The 24,549-nt window shown below is 40.1% G+C and overlaps 2 protein-coding genes across 4 annotated transcripts in view; one reads left to right on the top strand and one right to left on the bottom strand.

The window, feature by feature from the left end:
* Positions 1–21,397, bottom strand: part of DTL (denticleless E3 ubiquitin protein ligase adapter) — a 45,359-nt gene extending 23,962 nt beyond the window's left edge. Inside the window, exons 1-10 of one of the 3 annotated variants that reach the window (XM_021007902.2) lie at positions 21,236–21,397; positions 11,941–12,066; positions 9,847–9,945; positions 8,750–8,811; positions 8,553–8,673; positions 6,511–6,576; positions 5,604–5,716; positions 4,277–4,350; positions 1,596–1,699; positions 1,089–1,193 (exon numbers count right to left, since the gene is read on the bottom strand). In XM_021007902.2, coding sequence (XP_020863561.1) covers positions 1,089–1,193; positions 1,596–1,699; positions 4,277–4,350; positions 5,604–5,716; positions 6,511–6,576; positions 8,553–8,673; positions 8,750–8,811; positions 9,847–9,945; positions 11,941–12,066; positions 21,236–21,371 — 1,006 coding nt within the window. In that variant the 5' untranslated portion in view covers positions 21,372–21,397. Of the gene's footprint in view, positions 1–1,088; positions 1,194–1,595; positions 1,700–4,276; positions 4,351–5,603; positions 5,717–6,510; positions 6,577–8,552; positions 8,674–8,749; positions 8,812–9,846; positions 9,946–11,940; positions 12,067–20,979; positions 21,168–21,235 lie in introns of those variants that run through there. The other 2 variants (XM_021007895.2, XM_021007899.2) reach the window with 2 other exon arrangements.
* Positions 21,398–21,616: 219 nt separating this feature from the next.
* The window catches only part of INTS7 (integrator complex subunit 7), a 75,633-nt gene continuing 72,700 nt past the window's right edge, over positions 21,617–24,549 (top strand). Inside the window, exon 1 of the mRNA XM_021007846.2 lies at positions 21,617–21,853. Within this exon, the coding sequence (XP_020863505.1) occupies positions 21,760–21,853 (94 nt within the window). The 5' untranslated portion in view covers positions 21,617–21,759. The remainder of the gene's footprint in view (positions 21,854–24,549) is intronic.

The raw sequence follows: 24,549 nt of genomic DNA on the forward strand, positions 1-24,549 counted from the left end.
CTCTCCTCAGTCCATTTTATACATCTTATATACTTTTAGCCAGGGGAATTTTCTTAAAGTATACTTACTACTGAATAAATTTTAAAGTCCCTAACATGGCATTAAAGGTCTTCCATGATCTAAATAAACCGAACTACTCTTTTGACCAAACTTCCCCTTACTCCTTTTTCATGTTAGCCAAAGTAGGTTTACTAACCATTCCTCATAATGCTTAGGAAATCGGGGTTAAGTGATTTGCCCAGTGTCTCACAGCTAGTAAGTGTCAAGTGTCTGAGGCCAAATTTGAACTTAAGTCCTCCTGACTCCAAGGCCAGAGCTCTGTCCACTTTGCCACCTAGCTGCCCCTCCACCATTATTTCTTGCTTCTGTTTCATTTCCTCTGCCTTGATTGTTCTATACCCCTCCTCCCATCTCCTGGTTAAATCCCACTTATCTCCTTGAAGGAGTAGTTTACATGCTACCTCCTCTTCACAGCCTTCCTTGACCCTTTCAGTTAGGATTATACATTTAAAACATGTACACATGTGACCATAACATAACAAATGACATATTCTGAACACACTACAAGCTCCTTAAGATCAAGGGCCATATATTGTTCGTTCCTGTATGCTGCAAGGTACCAGAACAGTGCACTGTACTTATTAGATACCCAAGACACTTTTGAATGAATAATCTAATGTTTCAGTATCATTTAGATTTCCTAAAGAATAATGTCATTTTTTTGTGTAAACAGATCATAAAACACTCAAATTAGTTCAGGAGCCCAGAAAAAAGTAAATGAAATATCCGGACTAAATCTAACACTATGGTACAATATAAATGGTGGAGAAGGTGCTAATGGTGGAAAAGAAGATGCTAAATGCGTTTTCTAGGCTATTTTATCACTGTTTAGACCATTATGTATAATACAAACAAATCTTAAACATTTGATAAAAAAAAATTAAAGTCAAGTGGGTATATTTGTAAAAAAAAAATTCCTGAAAAGTCTAAAAGTCTTTAAATAGGTTAAATTGGCAATTGACTCTGAATGGAAACATTCAATTGTCTTCAACTTCCTGAGTCATTTCAATGACACACCACTGTCTTACCTGGAGAAGTCTTTAATCCTGTCATATTGAAAACATAGATGTTATCATCTGTGCAGTTAGCAAACAGAGTAGAGCCAGTAGAGTCCAAAATTAAACTTGAGTACCCTGAAGAAAGAAGACTTCCATCAGCAGGCCACTGGTAAGAGTGGGCAGCACTAGCAGTAGTTTAGTGATAAAAATGGATCACAATTATGAATAGATCATGCCAAAACAACGATCCGATTTTTGCTTCTTCCAGGACAGAGAATCTTTTCTTTAACAGGGAGAGAAAGATGACTTCAAATCCCAGAAATTTCTAGATATTAAGTTTTTTATGCTCTCAAAGGACTGAACAACAACAGCAACCCAACAACCCCAGAGCGTGTAAACCAAAAATTCCCAAGGGCAACTCTTTCAATTATATAACTAAAGAAATGGTTGGTTAATGTGACATGTTTGTTCATTTTTTAAGCTTGAAACTCCCCTGGTTCCCCTGAGGTCATGTTGCCCAAGCAAAGGCTTACTCACCTAGTTTTCGTGTGCTACTCCCTGGGTATGGGAAGAATTTGCATGCCAGAGGCTCCTGTCGAAAGGTAGTATAATTCTTGCGCAGATCCCACACTTTGACCACTCTGAAAGCCAAGACAGGATATTTTTAGAGCAGTTTTGTCCCCTCTCCAATTTTCTTCACACCTACCAAGTTTAGGATGACTTTTGGCAGAACTCCTCTGGCACCTCCACCAGGTATATTGAAGAATTCTCATTGAGAAATGTTGACTGAGAGTTTATATAGACAGCTGACTGTGAAGCTTTGTTTGACAAAAGGGAAACAGATGTGATCTGACCCAAAGAAAGCAGTTACCTTGCAGTTTACTTGAAGGGAAAGGAAAAGGAAGAAGGTTGCTCTTGATAATACTTATCCCATTGTTTTCAGAAAGCACTTTCTCAGCCTATAATACTCAACACATATCCTTCAACACTGGTAAATGGTGTGATAGCTAAGGTTATTTCTTTAGAGATCTTAAATAATAATTTAATTGAGACTATAAGCTGTTCCTTGAAATGTTTAGATAACATAAGAAACTAAATAATTGTCTTAATATTCCACTTCAAATAAACTGACAATCTGAAAATAAAGTATTAGTACATAGTACCTCTGTACAAAAACAGACTAACAAACAGTAGTGAACTAAACATAACTAATAAATGAAGTCAATTTCCCTTTGACATCTATGACTTCAGTTTCTCGAAAGATGCCAGCTTCTAGAGGGCAGAAAGCCAACATCTCATAGACTGAACAAACGTTAAACTTCTGTAGTAGGAACTATGGATAATAAGGGAAAAATCATAGCTCCTGTTTTCAAAAAGTTTATGCAGAAACACGAAACAAATACACCTCCATGAAGTAATATGATTTTTGACCTTTTCCCCTTCCCAACAGAGTAATATAATCAATAGTTACTAGCAAATCCAAGCCGACTGATTTCTTTAGCAATCCAGAAAGAGGCAAAAGAATTACTGTGGACACTTTTGATTCTTTACTCCTACCCAATGCTTTACTACGGCATAGCAGAAACCCTTGGTTCTCAAGGTTATGCTTCCAGGGCATAAGGTCTAGAAGTTCCTAACAATATGGGAAAAGCTTTATGTAACAGTGGTAGTCTTTAGATTTTGTCCAAGGACTAATATGCAAAGAGGCTTATCATCAGACTGACGGCCAAATTCACAAGGATGGCTTACAAAGTCATTAAAGTGATTAGGATCTGCATCAGGCAACTGAATACCCACACCAACAAAATCACAGATCCTTGAAATGTACACACCCAAAAGATACCGAGACCTTATTGTTAGGTTGGAAAAGCAGCCAGAGGGCTCCAATCAAAAATGTTAAAAACAAAAAAAAAATCTGAAATAATCAGTTTTCTTCTTCCAGGTCACACAGATGTTTTATTCTTTTACCACAACACTTTCTTTTAAAATTTTTATTGATATAATTTGTTGTTACATTGACTTATTTCTTCTAGTACCCCTCTCCTTTCACCAGGAGTCACTCCATATAACAAAGACTATTTTTTAAAGAAAAAAAAGAATGAAGAGGGGAAAAACTCTTAACAAAACTGATAAGAGATTTTGGGGTTTTGTTTTCTTATTCAATTTGTATCTCTTGTTTTATTGGATTATTTAATCAATTCATATGTAAAGTTATGAGTTAGGTTAATATTTTTACCCTTGTCTCTAATATGACTTTCTTTTTGTTTAAGTTATTTTAAGGAAACCCTATTTCCATAGGTTCTCTTCACCCTTAAATTAATCCCTCCATTCCCAATTGATAAATGGTCAAAGGAAACAGGCAGTTTTTAGAAGAAATCAAAGCTACCAATAGTCAGATGAAAAAAATGCTCTAAATCACTACTGATTAGAGAAATGCAAATTAAGACAATTCTGAGGTAGCCCATCACAGTTATCAGATTGACTAATGTGATAGAAAAGGATAATGACAAATGCTGGGGGGGGGATGTGGAAATATAGGGGCACTAATGCATTGATGGACTGGTCCAGCCATTCTGGAGAACAACCTAGAACTATGTCCAAAGAGCATACCCTTTGACCCAGCAATATCACTAACTAGGTCTGTATCCCAAAAAGATAAAAGGAAAAGGACAAGGACCCATATTCACAAAAATATTCACAGCAGCTCTTTTTGTGGTGGCAAAGAACCGGACAGAGGTTTTATTCTTAAACCCAGAAACATAGATGTCTAATCCTCAAATACTAGGAACTCTGGCAGTTAAAATAAGGATAGATTATTGTAGCACAGAATTAAAAGTACTAGTCCTAAGAGTCATAAAACTTGGCTAAATTTCAGTCCTGACTTTAATATTTACGAGCTGTGCAACCAAGGCCTCTATGAAGCCAATTCCTCATATACAAAATACAGATTAAAATACTTCTGCAATCTAACTCACAAGTTTGGTATGAAAAAGTGTTTTGTAAATCTTAAAGGACCTGTAAGTATGTGAACTATTTTATCTCTCTTGTTCTCAGCATAGAAGAGACCAAACTAGATTGATTTACTGGTGTTCTGGTTTCAGTTAAGCTATTCACCCTATCAGAGGATATATGTAGAATTGTAATGGCACTACGTTGTTTCCCTATCACACTTCCATCAAAGAGGGTTTGTTCTAAGGTAGTACAAACCATACTCTTACCCATCCACAGCTCCTGCTGACACTAGTGTGTGCTCATCTTGAAACAGGACCACTGTTACACTCTGTTGGAAGTCCTAACAAGACAAGGGGAAAGAAAAAAAAGAAGCCAGTTCCTTCGGATTCTGATGCTGACAGCATTAATGTCTTCATTAACTATCTTCATCTTACCTAGTTTTCTAATTTTCATCTTCTTTCCTTGATAGACAGAATCTAGCAGAAGTAGCTTCTAGTCTATACCCTATCTATGATATAGTGCCTTGAAATCAAATGTCCTAGCAATTGCTCTTCTTTATAACATATTCTTGAAATCTACCCCAAATATTCATATGGACTATCAGTGCCCAACCCTACAAAGCATTCCAAGCTCGTATTGATCTGATCAGCCAGTCAGACACAATGTAACTTGACTCCAACATAGTGATGTCCTTTAGGTCCTCTTCGAGAATAAAAGACAACAACCAATCAACAATTAGAAAAGAAACAGATCAAAAAGGAAAGAAATATGTAATATGCCTCATATGTAATATTGAAATATAAGTTGCTAGAAAGTAGGAGCCATAGTTAAGACAGAACCTTAATTCTTAGGTGCTCAGAAAACAATAAACAACACACCCTCAGGAGCTTCACTCAACCTTCAGGACCCTCATTCAGACCTTTATCACCTCTTACACAGATGATCACCCTCCCTGTTGGTTTCCTTGTCTCCAGTCTCTCCCCTCTCCAATCTATTCTCAAATTGTTGTCAAAAATACCCTTCCTAAGGCACTGCTCCAACTATGATAGCCCCTTCTCAAAAACCTTCACTAGTTCCTAAATGCCTCTGAAATACTACTCAACCTAGCATTAAGGACATGCCACAAAGTAGCTCAAGTCTACCTCTCTTCTCCTTTATTTCATATTGTTCTCTTTGATGTACTATACATTCTATTCCCCAACTCAACAGTCCATCTAGCCTCTGTACATTTGCACAAATATAGTCTCATGCCCAGGACACACTTCATCTTCACCTCTCCTTTTCAGAATCCTTTCCATTCAAATCTTAGCTATGTGCTACCACCTCCACAAAGTCTTCCAGATTGCCCATTTATTAATTATTTATTCAGCCTTAAGCACCTTGTTTTTACTTATTTGTGTCCATATTATCTTCCCAGGAGAATATGTGCTCCTTTAAGGGCACAGAGTATTTATTTTTTGTGTTCACAATGTCTACCACAGTATGGCACTGACAACTGAACAAAGTTCAACTTAATTCCAAGCCACCATGGTAAGCCTAGATAACAATTCCTTAAATAAGATGTAAAAAGGTTTAGAAATCTTCAGAACCTACCACAGAAGGAGCAAGGCCTCTTGAAATCTGCTTCTTCTTGGACTTCAGTGGGGTTGGTTTGTCCGAAGTGTTGTGAGCCCCACTGATCTGATTCACTTGTCTATAAAATCCATCTGAAAGATATTCCAGTAAATTTTGTTCGAGTTTTATGATATTTGATCTCATATTGAGTCTTAACAATGAAAAGAATGGAATCACAGAAAGAGCTTCCCTCTGATTTCATTCATTTGTGATTAGGTAAGCAAAATTAGCGCTAAAGATAGCTGTACTACATTTAGTAAAATATTTTTAGTGTACTAAAGAAAAAAAGTAAATAGAACATGATAGAATCAATAAAAGTCACAGTCTAGGTGTAAAATAACAGAAAGATGCTGTTACAAAGCTTTCTAATTAACAGGATTACAAGTAATTTGATTTTGCATTTAATTTAGTCCAAATCTCTAAAAGCAAGTTATTTAAATTAAAATTAAGGGAACTTTCACTCTTCTTCATCCTAGTTTATAGCTTTAATTAAATCCTTTGCTACAGCTTGCAGATTAATTTGCTTTTTAAAAATGTGTTCTAATGATAGTGATTGCTTTTATATCTGTCATTTCTCTATATTCCTCTTACCCAACAAGCCCTCCTTTGTAACAAAGAAAAGCAAGTAAGAAAAATCGCCAGTAACTACATCTGATAATGTATGCAACATTTTGAACCTGTACTCCCTTAAAACTTAGTCCTGAAGGAAATCTAAAAATTTCAACAGATGATGCTCTCAATGATTATTAGAGATTTCTTAAGTTGTGTGAACACACATTCCCCCTAGTGGTCACTGGAAAAGATCATTCTACATTTCATTCCAGATACTGTAATAAGATTAAAGAAAGAGTTCCCACATTTGCCAAAGTTAAAATAGAACTGCTACCTTTCTTACTGCATCTAGTGTCCCAGACCATAATGTTGCCATCTCTTCCACCACTACAGAAGACGGCTGCAAAAAAAAGGAGTTGCTGTTTAAGAAATCTCACACACACACACACACACACACACACACACACACGTGTAAGCCCCTTATGGTCAGAGGCTATTATACTCTTCCATATGAATTCCCAATGACCAGCATAGTGCCTAGTATATAGCAGACATTTAATAAATGCCTGCTGATCAACTGATTTGTATGTGTATGCACACATACATAGATACATACATATACATACATATATACATGGAGTCAATTCTTCATCATCCAAGGAAATCACAGGATTTATAATTGAAAGGGATCTAAGAGATCACTTAATCACATAATCTCCTTTGGAAGGGAAATCACCAGTTATCTAGTTCAACTCTTGTATTTGGCCTCAGTGCTTTACCCAGGGTTCCATGGCAGAGCTCAGATTCAAATCCAGTTCTCTGATTCTAAGCCTGCTTAAATCCAGGCTTGTTTCCCTCAGCTACAGTACACACACTTGTGAATCAAAACTGGTACTCAGAAAATGCAAGAGAATGAATAATCCTAAAATGTAAGCCATTGGCTAAAAGTGTTGAACCAGTAGCTCTTTCCACACCACAAACAAAAATTATCAACAAAATACCTTAAAGGAAACAAGGCTTTAGGCATGCTTTTTATTCTTTAGTCAATTCTTGTTAGGGGCTTTAAGCCTCAAATTTCAGGTTTTTAAAAAAATCAAATTTCTTTTTACAGAGGAACTCAGAATCAACTCTGCTATAGGTGTGTCTATACTTTATAAAACAGCTTTGCTTCTGAAAAGCTGTGGGAAAATCAAAACTGTATCCCTTGAGGGACTGTCACTGTTAACATCAGCACCAGGCAAACAAATATGAAGCAGCAGGCAAACAAATATGAAGCAGCAGGCAAACAAAATATGAAGTGACTTTTAGATGAACAAACTAGTACAGTAGCTCAGTTACATGTCCACTTGTACCTAAAAGTAATTGCCATTTCCATAGAAATGAAACTCTCAAAATTGCTCTATATGTGTAGAGAGCGTACCTAGGAGAAGGTTTTCTTTACATTCCCAAGCTACTTGAACAAGGTTAACACACTGATAAGACATAACCAGGTCTAGCATGTGGTACCTGCACCACCTCCCTGCCCTTTTACTACCACAATAAGGGAGACATCGATTGATTGATTGATTGATGAGGGGCAGAGCAGAAACATGTGGACAGAATGACACTAAAAGGGACTAAACTTAGAGGACAGACTGGGTTGTTCAGAGAGAGGCCTGTGTATGGACCAAGGCAGCAATGACAGAATGGTAAATTGCAGGGCCGAGTTAGGAGGGGGCTGGAATTTGAGCAAGCAGCAATGTAATGAGTTAACTCATTACTCTTAAAGTAAAATTGGGAACTAAGGAAAGTATAGGAGCAAATCCAGGCCTTGTTTTTCACTATACATGTAGACCCTTAGTGTGGGTTAAGGAGTTAATGCTCTATTGGCCCTCAGCACTTTTTTCTAGTGTGGAGATGTGGGAACCTCAACCCCGTCAGTACTAAGTCCAGAGGACTGTTTCAATTCCTGTGATATAGGGATCACTAGAAAGAAAAGGAGAGTGAGGTTGACTGTTTATAGGGTTGAACACAGATTCTCTGCATTTTTCTCTATTTAAATAGGGCCTCCCCTGTACAGCTAGTTCTCACTTACCATAAACCTCCTCCTCCCCTGTCTGAAGCTCTGCACCCACCCAGCCTGAAGGCTTCAGTGCCTGCCCCTTGCTCCTGTTGAATTTGCAGAATGAGAGTTTACATAAAAGCAAGAACTGTCTGTGTTTGATGTTATATCAGCCTTAGTATTTGTACTTTGTAATACAGGAAACAACTGAAGCCCAGAAGCTAAGTGACTTGCTTACAGCAACAAAAATCATAAATAGCAGAGGCAAGATACCTTGACGCCAAATCAAACTCTTCATCAGGATACGGTAGAAAGAATTAGTTATAAACGCTCACCTTTCTCAAATTTAGAAAAGGAAACTGACTTGAGGCTACATTGATGACCTTTGCAAACTCCAATGAGCTCACCAGCTTTCACATCCCAGATCTTGGCTGTCTGATCTCCTGATGCTGTGACCTTCCAGAAATAAGGGACCACAGTTTAGTCAGCAGCTTACCAGTGTTTATTTAGTACCAACAAGAAAGTCACTTACAAGTCTGTGCTCTCCAGGGACCCAGGCCAGGTCAAAGATAGCATTCCAATGGGCCATCCACTCTACACAAAGAAAAGAGAGGTAAGAAGTAACTAGAACTGTGCCTTTGGGAACCACACTAATAGTACTCTAATCATTCTGGCAGTCTTTTTTTTTTTTTAAGGCAATTGGGGTTAAGTGATTTGCCCAGGGTCACACAGCTAGTAAGTGTCAAGCGTTTGGTCTGAGGCCGTATTTGAACACAGGTCTTCCTGACTTCAGGGCCAGTGCTCTATCCACTGTGCCACCTAGCTGCCCCCATTCTGGCAGTTCTAGAGACAAACTGAGGACATAATGTGACCTGTCACTGCTTCATCACCACTTCTATATCAGTTTACTGTCTTGCTCCCACAGTCACCACTATCTTGACTCTGGCCCTTGTTTTAGACAAGCTCATCCATTCTTTTTGAGAATAAACAAATTAGAAAAGTAGTATAAGATCAGTAGTCAGAGCAACAACCACTATTAGTCCATATAAATAGTGAATGAACAAATAAATACCAAACACGTCCATTTTCTAAGTAGTTAGAATGCAAATGATACTAAAGTTAGAAATTTTATACACACACACAGAAATTATAGTTTGCAGCAAATCTGATATTAAAACTTGAATTTCTTGTTTCTGGCCCAATATCTCCACTACTTCTATAGCATTCAAATACAGTCTGGCAAAAGTTGTCAGATCTTATCAAGTTTCCCTTCAAAATCTCTCAAATCCATTTCTTCCACCCAATTCCCACAACCACCTTATTAGCTTATGCTGTCCCTATCTTACCTGAACTATTAAAATAGTCTCTTAACTGATCATCCTACTCTACTCTTGAATTCATCCTATATACCACCAACAAATTAGTTTTACATTCTACTTCGTAATATAGCTATTTCTATGCTTGTCTTATTTCTCCCTCCCTAGATTGTGAGCTCCTTGTGGACAGGCATCCACGTCCTCATATGCTTTGTAATCCCTACAGTACTCAGTACATAGGAACACAAATTTTTGAAGTTGTGAATTAATGTTTTCCCCAATGTGTTTAAGTCTTTGGACTAAGAAGATATACCTTGGAAGAACTTCTTTCTGCAAGTGCGAGATTCTGTGTTATATAATCTCACAAAGCCTTCTTCATTGGCCACTGCAAGGATGTGCTCCAAGTTGGGAGCTAAAGAAGAAAAAGGTAAAGACCAACATGAACACTACCACCAAAAGTATAGGTTAAAGATGTAAAAATAAAACAATTGTATCAGGAAGAATTAAAAACTATGGAGAAAATCTACTTGAGAATGAAAAAGATGATACAAATCAAATGTCAGGAGTTAAGGTAGGGATTAATTTGAAGACAAAGTTTCCGTAAGATTTCCACAAGGCCTCCTTGTATTTACTCAAATTTCTAATAAAATCTGAACTCATATTTAACAATGAATTCATACTTATCCATGGTGTGTGGGACAACCGAAAGTTTCTTATATAAAATGGAAGCTATGCTCCAAAAATGCAGTAAAGTTTTAACATGAGCTGGGCCTAGGTTTCACTTTCCTGTAAATCTTATGTTTTGGGGGAAATAAAGTCCTACACCAGCTGCCCACCCCCTCCCTTGTTTTGTAACAACTACCCCAGTCTTATCTTTGCCAAATAAGGCAATCTGCTAGCTTCCAAGCTTGTTTTGGGTAAAATGTATCGCTTAGTGCCTGCAAAGTTGTTTGTCTCTTACCTCAGCCAATGGGGACAAAGAGATTCAGGTAAACAAGTGGGAGGGGGGCTTTCTTAGAGTTGTTTGTCTAAGGGTATATAACTGCTTGTTTGCGGCTTGGAGCCTGCCTCCTCCAATCTGCGCTGCTTAGGTGATGCCCAATTCTCGATGGAGACTTGCTAAAATAAAACTTCTCTGTTTATACTGAGAAAAACCTCTGAATTTTTATTTGGGTAAGTGGTCTCTATCCCACACAATGGCAATTTATAAATAACACTACAGACTCTTCCAATCCTTAGAATTGTAAAATCAGTTTTTTAAACCTAATTTTAGTGGTCTTAGATAAGGCCAAATGATTGCACTAGTTGATACAATTCACAACTTACTCTTAAAAGAAGGGCTGAATTAATTCGGACAGATGTCAACAATCAAATTTGCTACTTAGAAAAAGTTGTAATTTGACCACTAATAATTTAACTCATTGAAGAGGTGAATGATAATTTCAGGTTTTCCTTCTACAAGCCCTACATTTTCTCTATTAATTAACTCTATTCATTTTTGCCTACGCATAAACACCATTTGTCTGTTCCTAAAATGATTTAGGAAAATAAATATATGGAACTGACCAAGAACAGGTATATTCACTAAAAAATATGCAACAGTAAAAAAACAAAATAAACCAAAAAACAATCCACTGGCTAACTCCATTACCTGCCTACAAATGATACACTGATGAAAGATTTTTTTTTTGGTCTGTACCTGTGATTTTATTAGTGTGGAGAATACCCTTCATGAAGTACAACAGCAAGAAATGACCTGTGTCTTTCTGACTCCAAGGCTAGCTTTCTATCCACTCTACTATACTGCTTCTCAATAAAGAATATTAGAAATAAGAGGATTATTATTAAATGGAAAGAAAATATTCCTAGAACTAATTCTTAAACTCATGTTCCTCCCTCCCTAAATTGTGAGCTCCTTGTGGACAGGCATCCACGTCCTCATATGCTTTGTAATCCCTACAGTACTCAGTACATAGGAACACAAATTTCTGAAGTTGTGAATTAATGTTTTCCCCAATGTATTTACGTCTTTGGAATAAGAAGATATACCTTGGAAGAACTTCTTTCTGCAAGTGCGAGAACACTTATGTTACTATAGCACAGCATCTTTTCTTCTTTCTCAAAGTGCTACAGCTTGGGAGGTGGGGTGTGGACAGGCCAAGCCAGGTGCCTTTAGCCTTACCATACCCAGTGGAAACCAGGGGCTTTGGGAAATTGGCAGCTTTTAACTTTACTTTTTTGAGATACAGCTATTTTAGAGAATATATTTATTATTTTTTAAAACCTCTATCCCCTAAGTTTCTTTTAAAAAAAACTTCTTAGCATAGTATAAGTATGAAACAGACAAATTTCTACTCAGGCCTAACATAGTTCTAATTTATTTCTTTTAAGGTGGCAAAGGCCTTACCAGTAGAAAAGGTACACCCAAAAGGAGGAACTGGAACTCCCATCTCTCCATAAGAAATGTGATCATCATTATAACTGCATTGATAGCCAGCTAGGAGTGACTGGAGAGGATGTTGTGAAGACCACCCTAAAATAAAAAAAAGTAAATTCCTTATAGAGATAATAGCTTTAGAGCTGGCCTCAGAGGCCACTTAATACAACCCCCTAATTTTAGAGATGAAGAAACGTAGTTACACTCAAAGAGGTTAAGTGACTTGCCCAAGGTCATAAAGGTAACAAGAGCCACAGCTGGTATTTCTGATGCTCTGAATCCACATTTAGTACTTATTCCACTTGTACTACATTACTTATCAGTTTCAGATACATCATACTTCAGCACTTTTTACATACAAAGAGGTTAATTATCTTCATACCCTTCACACAACAGGCCATTCACATGAACCAGCACTTTTTATAAACAAAGAGGTATATATTCTTATACATTTCACACAAAATTTCACTTTTGTGAGCCAGTACTTTTCATAAACCTGTATACTGTATATACTTCATAAAAAAGGCCATTTGCAATGAGCCACCTCTTCTTATATCAACCTTATGCCTTCTACCACTATCCCCTCCTTCTGTCTCACAAGAAATTTATTACCAAGGTTAACTTTACCTGCTCAACAAGCAATTCCATTCTATCCTGTCTCCTCTCAACAGATTGTTCCTTCTGCAATCCCCACTCTATCACTTCTCTTCAATCTTTCTTTACCTACTGGCTCCTTCCTTACTGCCTTACAATCATGCCCATGTCCCCCTATCCTTCCATCACCATTATCTTCCTAGATATCTCTCACTCTTTGTGGCTAAACTTGAAAAGGCCTTCTACAACAGGTGCCTCCACTTTCTCTCCTCTCACTCTCTTCTTAAACCCTTAGGACCTGGCTTCTGACCTTATCATTCCATTAAGCTGGCTCTGTACAAAGTTACTAATGATCTCTCTGCTGCCAAATCCAATGGTCTTTTTTTCAATCCTCATTCTTCTTGACCTCTCTGTAAGCTTTGACACTGTTGATCAACCTCTCCTGGATACTCCAGTTTCATTTGCTGGAATTTCATTGAGGTCATGCCCTCTTACTACAGGTATCAAACAGGGTTCTCTCCTGGGCCCTCCTCTTTTCTCTCTATACTATTTCACTTGCTGATTGCATCAGCTCCCATGGATTTAATTACTATCTCTCTGCTGAAGATGTCAAATTTATATTGGGCTCAAAGATCATTGTAGACAGTGACTGCAGCCATGTAATTAAAAGAGCTGCTTCTTTGGAAGGAAAGCTATGACAAACCTGGACAGCATACTAAAAAGCAGAAATATCACATTGCTGACAAAGGTCCACACAGCCAAGGCTATGGTTTTACAGTAGCAATGTCTGGTTGTGAGAGCTGCACTGCAAAGGAAAGCTGAGCACCACAGAATCAATGTTTTAGAATTATGGTGCTGGAGAAGACTTTTGAGAGTTTCCTGGACAGCAAGCAGATCAAATCAATCAATATTTAAAGAAATTATATTTGACTATTCATTGTAAGGACAAATACTAAAGATGAAGCTTAAATACTTTGGCCACATAAGGAGACGTCAGGACTCATTGGAGGATGAGATGAGTGTCATGGAAGCAACAAACCTCATGAGCTTAGAAAGACTTTGGGAGATAATGGAGGACAGAAGGCCTGCTGTGGTCCATGGGGTCTCAGAAAAGTCAGACATGACTGAACAACAATAAAGCTGATGATTCTCAAATCTACCAACTTGTCTTAACCTCTCTGCTGACTGCCAATTCCCCATCTCCAATTGCCTTTCAGACATCTCAACATCTCAAACTGCATGTTCAGTAGACTTAAAAATATCCAAAACTAAACTCACTATCGTTCCCTCTAAACCCTCTCTGCACTCCTGTTACTGTCCAAGGGCAACCCCCCTCTCCCTGTCCCTCAGGGTCACAACGTGGGTGTCATCCTTAACTCTTGAAGATCTCTGCCCAAATCCAATCTGCTTCCAAGGCCTGTCGGTTTCAATTTTGCAACATCCCTGGAATATAAGGTACAAGCCTTCATCACCTCATTCTTGAACTTTTGCAACAGCCAATTGAGCCTGTCTGCCTCAAGTCTTTCCCCACTCCAATCCATCCTCCATTCAGCCACCAAAGTAACTTCCTAAAGCACAAGTCTTACCATGTCACTCCCACCCAACTCCTGCCCCCCACCTCAATAAACTCTTCTAGCAGTTCCTTATTGCCTTCAAGATCAAATACAAAATTTTCTGTTTGGCATTCAAAGCCTTTTATAACTTAGCCCTTTCGTACCTTTCCAATCTTCTAACCCCTTCTTACATTACTGCCCCCTTCCCCCACTCCCACTTTCAATCCAAGTGACACTGGCCTCCTTGATGTTCCATGAACAAGACACTCCATCTCTGGGCTCCGTACATTTTCTCTAGCTGTGCCCCATGCCTAGAATAATTCGTCTCCCTTCTCATTTCCACCTACTGGCTTCCTTCAAGTCCCAACTAAAATCCTATCTTCTACAGGAAGCCTTTCCTAACCCCTCTTAATTATGGTGCCTTCTCTCTTTTAATTACTTCCAATTGTTCCTGTATATGGCTTGTTTGTAAATATTTGTTTGCTGGTCTCCCCCATTAGATTGTGAGCTCCTTGAGGGCAGGACCTGTCTTTTGCCTCTTTTTGTGTTGCCAGTACTTAGCGCGGTGACTGGCATGTCGTAGGTGCTTAATAAATATCCACTGACTGACTGACTAAACCACCTACAGGTTTACAGATTAGTATAGCTCTGACCACTACTTAAAGGAGCTACTGGTCTTCTTCTGAGGGATCCAAAGGAGATGAATGAGAACTGCTCGTTTCTGTTTAGATATAATCTTTGCTTACAATCCTTAATGGGGAGAATTTTCATTCATAGACTGGACTCCTGTAAGATATGTGGTCTGCACACACTGCAAAAGATGCTCTACTTTTTTCCCCTGATGATGAGCACTTTTTATGGTATTACTTATACTAATGGTAAAAGTACCATTTCCCAGCCCAAACCCTACAATTTCATTAAATGTGTATAGCTTTTCCTAAGTCAATCACACTATACTCATCTGCAAACTGATGTTTGCAATATTATCTAATAGTTATTATAAAAATTGTAATCACTTGCTTTTCCAAATCTACCAATTCCTAAGTAGCCTAAGAGAGAGGGAGAGGAAGAGAGAGAACAACTTTCAAAGTGATTTCCCATCTTCTGCAGTACCAAAACATATTTCAAAGGCGTCACACATGTTTTAATTTAAAAAACAAAATCTCTCCTCTCTCTCTCACACACACACACACACACACACACACACACACACACACACACACACACACACACACACTTTAAAACTGGATGTAGAAAATATATAATTCAAGTGTCAAGTATCCTATTAACTCAAAATACTTACGAATACTTGCTCCCTGTTATCTGCTCATAACTACATCTGGAGTATAGTGAAATTCTGAGTGTGGTATTTTCAAAAGGTCATTAGCGAAAGTTTACCCTTTACCCAGAATGATAAACAGGATGGTAAAAGGCCTGATGGAACTGGAGATACCTAGCCTGGGAAAGAAGAGACTTTGGGAAGGGGGAGAACATAACAGTTGTCTTTGAGTATTTGAAGAGTAAACTTAGACTTTTTTTCCTGGCTTCAGAGGATGAGTTTAGGAGAAATGGGGGAAGGCTGTAAAGAAGCAGATTTAAGATTTGCTGTAAGGAAAAAATTACCTAACAATGAGATTTATCCAAAAGTGGAGGGACCTACTATAAGAAGAAATAAATAAGAGTAAGTAGATAGAGTCTTCCAGCAAAGACCAGGCAACTCTACTTGTTGGATGCCATAAAGCAAATGCTTTTTCAAATATGAGTTAAACTAGATGATCAATCAATTCATATTCTATAATTCTTTGACAATTAAGTGACCTCTGCAACAAATATTTTTGTGAAATATTCAATCACTATTTTTTTTTCCTTAAAAGCGGCTTTCTTACATCAGGCTTTCTTACAAAGGCACATACCTGCATACAACTTGTACCTTACAGCCAAATAAAAACACATCCATCCACAATAATTCTGGTATCATTTTCATGCCTTTTTATGCTGTTCTCTAAGCCAGGAACATCCTTTCCCTTCCTCTCTCAGCTTAAGTATCCCAGCTTTCATTTTTTCCTGCAAGGAATGATAAAGGAGAAAAGCACAGGATTTGGGTTCAAATCCTGGCTATGTCATTTATTTCCTTACGTATCCCTAGGCTAGTCATTTAAGCTCTTTGGTCCTCAGGTTCCTCATTTATAAAATGAGGGCACTGTAGTAGGTGATCTCTTCTACATACCAAATCTTTACCAACTGCTTCTGTGCCCTTTACTCTTTTGACTATAAATTCCTCTTCTATTTTACAAACTAACAATACTATTTTATTATTTACACTACTGTTATTATACTCACGGTCTCAACCATTAGTCTTATTTCGTAAGTAAACTCCTTGAGGGCATCATCTTCAACAACTTTTTTTAATTATATATATTAGGTTAGGGATAACAAGAGATATGATGCTATGTCTTACACATAAAGATATGAAGAAATATTTATGACAGATTTGGCTTTAACAAATACCATTTCCTAGCACAGAATAAGTGGCAAATGGACAGTACAGGTGTGCTGTAAGCATTGGAGAAACTGGGAAACAAAGGAGATGAAACTTAAATTGATTTTTGAAAGAAAGTCAGGATCTAAAACAGGGGTGGGGAACCTACAGCGTGGAGGACACATGTGACCTGGAGGCCACAGGCTCCCAACCCCTGACCAAAGACTTGGCTCTTTTTTCGATCCATGGTGTTTATATCAATGTAAAACATATCCCTTCCCCTCCCCACCCTTGCCTTATTATGGGCGATTTTCCTATAAGTCCTCCATGGAGGATGTACCTAATCTTCTAATAATCTTCTTACTTATCTTCCTTAGACAAAAAGAGAAAAGGGGGAAGCATCCCAGGTGTGTTCAGATGAGCAAAGGCAGTGAGGCAGGAATGTGGACAACATGAAAGAATAGTCTGGGCTGATTACACAGATTCCTTAGAGAAGTACTTGGTTTATACAGTTAGAGGTATGTATCCTTCCCCTGCCTTCCTTGCAAAAGTAAAGAACTATTGATGTGGAATATTACATATAAAGTCAGACTTTTTTCATATGTTGGTAAGTTTTGCTGAACTGTTCCCCCCCCTGGCAGTTATAAGGCATAGCTCTCCAGAAAGGAGGATACATTGGGAAATATAGAAGACCTAAAAACAATAGATATCAATAATTTTTTTTTTTACCATTTTAAATAGGTGTGTGTAAGGGAGTGGTTCTAGAGGGCTTTGAATACCAGATAAAGAAGTGCATGGGCAATGGAAGCCCTTTATAAGTTTTCTGAGCAGGGGAGGCAGAAGAATGACATATGCAAGACAATGTTTTAGGGAGATTAATTTGCTAAGGATGAGTGATGAACTAGAGACAGACCAAGTAGATTACTATTGCAATAGTTCTTATATGAGATAAAGTAGGCTTGGACAAAAATGGGGCAATTTGAATGGAAAGAAAGAAGCAGATATATAAGACATATTATGAAGGAATAATCAATAAGACTTAAAACCTGACTAGACGAATGAATGAAAAACTATTAAGCACCTACTTTGTTCCAAGCTGTCAAGAGGCAATCACATCACGGGCCTTATGTGAAAACCAGGTTTATTACAAGAGAACTGAACATGCATATGGAATCCAAAGAGTTCACAGTCCTTAGAGAAGTTTGCATATTCATGACAGTACAACAAAAGGAGGAGAAAACATACATTTCCACCTAAAGGGGTGTGACATGGGAGGGGAAAGATGCAGTAAAGGTGGGAAAGATGCAGTAAAGTTGGGAAAAGGTCAAAACTCCTCCTGGAGTACCAAGGTGATGGCAAAAGCCACATTCTTTTCCCTTGGAAACCTCTAAACCAGAGGTTCCCAAACTTATTCGGCCTACTGCCTCCTTTTCAAAAAAAAAAATTACTCAGCACTCCCTTGGGGTTAGGTTAACACTGATTTTTATTCAAGGCCCCCCAACTGCACCTGAGGCTACCAGCCCCCTTTGGATCGTTGCAGCACCCCCAGAGAGCAATATCACCCACTTAGGGAACTTATGCACTACATTATGAAGATAGGAGAGTCCTGCTTATCCTGCACAATCACTTTCCCAGCCTGGCACAGATTCACTGGTGCCTATCTTGTCTCCCAAGGACACACAGGGAATCCAGCTTGAGATGCAAACAAATTAGGTCAGCTGGGGTGGTGTTGGGCAGTGCAAAGCTTTGTCCCTGCCACATTCAGAGCCTTCTGCACACTCCGGGTCCAGTGTTTCTGGAAAATATGGCAACTCAAACAAGTTCAGGAAATCCCTTAAACAAAGCACTGTGCTGTCCTGGGGATACAAAATCAAAAGCAGAGATAGACTCTGCCCTCAAAAAGTTTACATTTTAATAAATTAGGAATAGTGGAAGAGGAGACTAAGGGAAAGGAAATAAATCCCAGATTGGACACTAGGTTTGGGAGAAAGATGAGAGTTTAATTTTAGACACGTCAAATTGTTAAGTGATAACTGGATATTTAGTAGATGAAGATTCAAGAACTCACATCTTAAACCAGAATTCCCTGATATACAAATCTCATACATAAAAATGGTCAATCTGTTGCAGTGTGAGAGGTTCAGAAACCCCTCAAAGACTGAGGTACAGGACAGGCACCTGGAATGAATTCACAGACTCAAGCATTCTTTAAGTCAAGGTGACAAGGATTTGCAAAGAGTCTGCCTTGGTGGGCAGAGCTCCTTAGGGAATTTTGCAACCTGACAGGAAGGATGCTAAAGCTTATATAGCAAAAGCAGTAAATTATGTGCCAAATATGCTAATTAGGTGATAACATACAACCTTGGTCATAGGCATCATTCACTACTGGAAATCAGGGGAGGAGGGTTCCTAAGGGGAGTATTTTGGCCCATTATGGTAACTGTGGGCATCAGTACTTGACAGTTCTGCTTATACAAGATAGTCCTGTTCATACAAGGGAAGTTTTACAGAGGTCAGCTTGCTCTTATAACAGAGAGAGATAGTTTGCCTCACTGGGCCTACTCATGAGTTATTGCCAGAGATAGGGTCTTTGGGCTGGGGAGAAAACTGTCAGGGACAGTACCTAGAGGCTAGGAAGAAATATGGTCTTGGAACTGAAGTCCAAGTACAGGCACTTAAGCACCCCATACTACAACTGTGCCGGGGCAGACTCTCTTTGAAAAAATTCTCTAAAGCAAATTTCCCCCTTCTTACCACTTGCCAAGCTGCTCTATTTCACTGCTATGGTGGAAGAGAGGAGAAAAGCACTCATCCAATGTTATCACAATCCTTTCCTTCTCATTTCCCATAGAAACAATGCCATACAATGGTTATTAGGTTCCCTAGTCAGAAGAAGGCCATCTGGTACTATTCATCTTCATTGTGGATTAAATACGTTTTTGGAGGTTAGACTAGAAATCTAATCACAATTTATAATATTGTTTCTATGGGGAAATGTGTGAACTGACCAATTTACAAAGAAGTTTTGGAACACATATAATTTTCAAGTTGCCTGTACTTCTTTGTACATCCATCAAAACAGGCACCTGCAGTATTTAGTGCTATAAAATTAACATATGCTTTATTAGCAAGTATCCCATATTCTTGACTAATGTGCTTTAAAAAACTGTTTTATTGTTTCTAGGATGTGTATTTGGTACAATTTAACAAATATTTATTAAGTAAGAGCCTAATATAGGATGTTCCAAAAGTACAGTTTTTTAAGCACTAAGAAGTTTAGGACACCTTATACTTGACTTGCAAGACACTGTACTGTAAATACAAAGGTGAAAAATGACAGGGGTCTCAGCCTTCAAGAAGTTTGTAATATAGTGGGGGGAGTAGTGTATCATGTATACACACAAGTATGATACAAGTATAAGAATAAAGGAGAGATCTTGACAAAGTGCTGGAGTGGGAACATGGGAATCAGGGAATTCAAAGGGAGAGAGTTATTTAACAGGCAAGAGATAAGGAAAGAATTAACTTCTAGGCCTGGGAGTCAGAGTTAAATAGAGGAGAGATGGGGGAGGAATCTTTCAGGGAAGATAAGAACTAAGGCTCCATTTAGCCTAGGCAAGGGAGCTCAGGCTTGCACAGAAGCAGGGAAAAAGACTAGAGAGCAGCCAGTCAACAAGAACTTAACCATTTATTTGATACCAGACACAATGTTCAGTCCTGGGAATACAAAGAAAAGGCAAAACTCCGTGCCTGCCCTCAAGTCAACAAGCAGGATACAGAGAATGGCTCTCTATTCCTTCCTGTTCTCCAGGAACTCCCAGTCTAACGGGGAAAAAGCGAACAGCCACACTGGAGCTCATCTTAGAGAGAAGGCACTACATTAACGGAGAATCGAGAGAGGCTTCTTGAAGAAGCTGAGACACTAGCTGCGACTTGGGACCCTGATTCAAAGTGCTCACTTTCTAAGAGTCAACAACATTAAGAAAAAAAAAACCAAACCCTGTTCAAACACGACATATTTGCTGTAAATGGGAAGTAACTGTAGAGCTGATTGGTGGGGGACTAGGACAGGTCCCCTTGCAGGTGGGATTTGAGCCGAGTCTAGGAAGGAAAGGAGGTTATGAAAGGAGGTATAATAATAACAGTAACAGCTAGCATTAATCCAGCGCTTTAAGGATTACTGCGTGCTCTACAGTATCTTCGCCTAATACTCGAGACATTGCTAATTAGACTCGTAGTGACCACCTTGGACATCCTTCTCCCTCCTTCCCCCCCTCCGCAAAGGAAAGCCTTACAGCCGGAGTCGCTACCTGCTTCCCTCCCCTCATCCCTCAGAGAGAGCCATCTACCCCTATTTTTGAAGCGCACTCCAAACCGCCACACCTCCTCATATTCCCTGAGTAGCCTCAGGCGCCCATCCACCCTGCGCGGGCAGGGGGGGAGGGGTCATGTCGTGCTCTCTCTGTCTCCTGGGGCGCTCGGGCCACGCCGAAAGCCAAGGACTCGGAGCCGGGGGCCAGGGGTGGGGAACATCCATAGCTCCCGGGTAGCGCAGACGAGGGGAGAGGGTGGGAGAGCGAGGCAGCCCGAGAGCTTGCGACGCAGACGTGCGAGCGCGGCCGTTAGAACCGTTACTTACCATTCCCAACTGCGCCCAGGCGGGGCTGGCGGAGAAGCGAATGGAACAGCATCTGGGCCGGCGGGAAAAGGGCAGCGAAGAGAACAGACTTGCAAACAGTAAAAGGCCCGCGCCCTCTCCCACGTCCCCAGCCCATTTATACCGGCTAACTCCCGCCACCGCCGGGCCGGGCCAACAAACTCCGCGCCAAACTGACGTAACGCCATCCGATTGGCTCCCGTTGTTCAATCGCTAAGACGCAAGCCACGCCTGCTTCGAGATCCCGCCTCTTTCTCACCCGCCCCCCCTCCTCCCACTGAGGAAGCCTCAGGGCGATTGGCTATTGGCCCCGCTTGCGCCTGCGCCGGGGGAAGAGTAAAAGCTTAACAGCCGAGCATCTAGGCCGCATGCGCGGTATCAGCACGGGGAGAGCCAGGGTTGAGGGGGGGGAAAGAAAACACGCGAGAACAAATTGGAGGGAGATGGTTGGGCTGCAGCTGAGTTTCCAATCCTGAATAGGCTGGTCTGGTTATTGTTAGAGCGCCATGGCGTCGAATTCGACCAAGTCTTTCTTGGCAGACGCCGGCTACGGCGAACAGGAACTGGATGCGAACTCAGCCCTCATGGAACTAGATAAAGGTATCTCGGGAGCTAACCGTCCGCGTCAAAATGGGTGGGGGGGGCAGGGGGAGGGGAGAAATGGCGCCACCAGCTGGTCGAGGCCTCGAGATCGCCGTGGTGGCGCATGCGCGACAGTCCTGGCGTGGGGTAGTACTTTCTCTCGTAGGCTGGCGCGGTTTAGTCCTCGTTTTCTGTGGGTCGCTGGAGGAGTACCCTCTGGGAGATGAGCTTTTAAATTCCCGCAGCCTCTAGCTAGGTGCTTAAAGGGCGGGAAGGGGAAGGCGAAAGGACGTGGGGCTGGAGAAAACTCACGTAGTAGCGGGGTTTGGAGTTCTGGATTCACGCGCCAGCCACGCACCTGCTGTGAAACCTTTAATTCCCCCAAAGTCGAAGTGGTTTATAAAAATCTTGTGATTATTTCTGAATACGTGCATTTTGAACCAAGTGTCCCTCCTAAGTATTTAATCTAGCATTTAGTATGTTAGTGTACGGTCGTGTCCGACTCTTAGTGACCCCATTTGGGGTTTTCTTGGCAAAATTACTGGAGTGGTTTGCCATTGCCTTCCCCAGTGGATTAAGACAAACAGGTTGCAGCTAGTGGAGGTCTCAGTTTGGGTTTGAACTCAGGTCTTCTGACTCCACGTCCAATGTTTTATGCGTTGCGCCACCTATCTGCGATTTATGGACCTTCTGGACTTGGACTTGTTGGATTTGTATTGACTATAGAGTTACAGGAGGGACTTTGGTTGTTGCTTTTAACTCACTATGAGAGCAAAATAGAATAAAGGGTTTTTATTTTTAAAAGTCGGAAGTGACTCAGCTGTTTGTATTGCCCTGCTCAAAAAGCTTCAGTGGTCAAATTTATAAGAATACAAGTCGTTCCCCAATTGACAAGTTTGTCAAAAGGATATGAACAGGCAGTTTTCAGGTGAAGAACTTAAAGCTATCTATTGTCAAGAAAAAATGCTCTGAGTCACTATTGATTGGAGAAATGCAAATTAAAACAGCTCTGAGGTACCACCCCACACATCAGATTGACTAATATGACAGAAAAGGAAAATGATAAATGTTGGAGAGGATGTGGGAAAATAGGAAACACTGATGCATTGTTGATGGAGTTGTGAACTGATCCAACTCTTCTGCAGAGCAATTTGGGACTATGCCCAAAGAGCAATTAAACTGCATACCCTTTACCGTGCGCTACAAGGTCTGCATCTCAAAAAACTTCTCTGGCTCCCTTTTGCCTCAAGAATAAAGTAAAAATTCTTTCTAGGACAGTCTGGCTCCAGCCTCCCTCTCCAGGTTGTCAGACATTAGTCACGCACTGTGAAAGGCTGGGGGGGAAATAAGACCGGTTCTCTGGGTTGAAGGACCTAACAGTCTAATGGGGGAAGACAACTGTGTATAAGCAAGGGATCTGCAGGATAAATTGGAATTTATCTCTGAGGAAAGACACTAAGATTAAGAAGCACTAGGAAAGGCTTCTTGCAGAAGGTAACGTGGGCAGAGTTGAGGAGGGAGGGTTTCAGGAGGAGGAGAGAGCCTGGAAATTTCATGGAGTGGAGTGTCCCCTGGGAGGAACAGCAAGTGCCAGTGGATTGCAAAGGGCTTGAAAAGCCAAAGAATTTTATATTTGATCCTGGAGGGAGCCACTGGTGTTGATTGAATAGATGAGGGTATGGTCCAACCTTCAAGAAGACAAATTCGATAGATGAGTAGAGGATGGGCTAGAGTAGGAGAGACTGGAGGCAGGGAGACCAATCAGAAAGATATTGCAATAGTCAGGGTGTGAGGTGATGAGGGCCCTACACCAGGGTGGTTTTAGTGTTAGAGAAGAGAATGGGGCCTATTCTAGAAATGTTATAAGGGTGGGAAAAGGCAATATATTGAATATGGAGACTAAGGTAAGAGAGTGAGGGCTGGATAAGTGGATTTGAGAATCATTGGCATAGAGATGGTAACAGAATCCATAGGAGCTGAAGAGGTCCCTAAGTGAAGCAGAATGGGGGAGCTATATTCTGTCTAGGACCCCATGGGACCCTCACAGTTAGTGGGTATGTATAATTTGGATGGAAATTCAGCAGAGGAGACTGAAAAGTTGCAGATTGGTAAGTGAACCATGTGGTGTTTAAAAAGGGTAATTTAATCATCTTATTAATAATGCTAGCATTTTAATGAAAGGATGGCCATTTGGCTGTCTCTCTTTTAGATCAAAGACAGTGTGGGGCAGGCTCACTGTCTTGGCAACCAGCTCTGATTGGCTAAAAATGAGGGAATGGATATTGCAATGAGGGGCTGGACCTGAACTTTGATTAATGTCATTTACTTCTCAGTTAGCCCCAACCTTGGACAATCTGTTCAAAGATTTTATCCCCACCCAGACCTGAGTAGGGCACAATGGCTTCCCAACTGAATGGAGTCTAAATCCTAGCTCATTATCAGTCCCCTTCAAGAGACTGATCTTTTAAAATCAGGACTTTAGAAAAAGGGGGGACTCTAGATCTTCCTAGATAATTGGTTGCTGATAATTATTTCTTTCAAACAGGAGAGTTATGTCATGAAAACCTAGGGAAAAGTGAGTGTTAAGGAAAAGAGGGTATTGAAAAAAGGCCATTGAATTTGGCAATTGAGAAATCATTAGTAACTTTGGAGAGAGCAGTTTCAGTGGAATGATGAAGCTGGAAGCCAGTCTGTATAGATTTAAGAGTGAGAGA

The sequence above is a fragment of the Phascolarctos cinereus genome, unplaced genomic scaffold, assembly GCF_003287225.1.
Source record: "Phascolarctos cinereus isolate Bilbo 61053 unplaced genomic scaffold, phaCin_HiC Scaffold_5;HRSCAF=322, whole genome shotgun sequence".
NCBI classification, from domain to species: Eukaryota; Metazoa; Chordata; class Mammalia; order Diprotodontia; family Phascolarctidae; genus Phascolarctos; species Phascolarctos cinereus.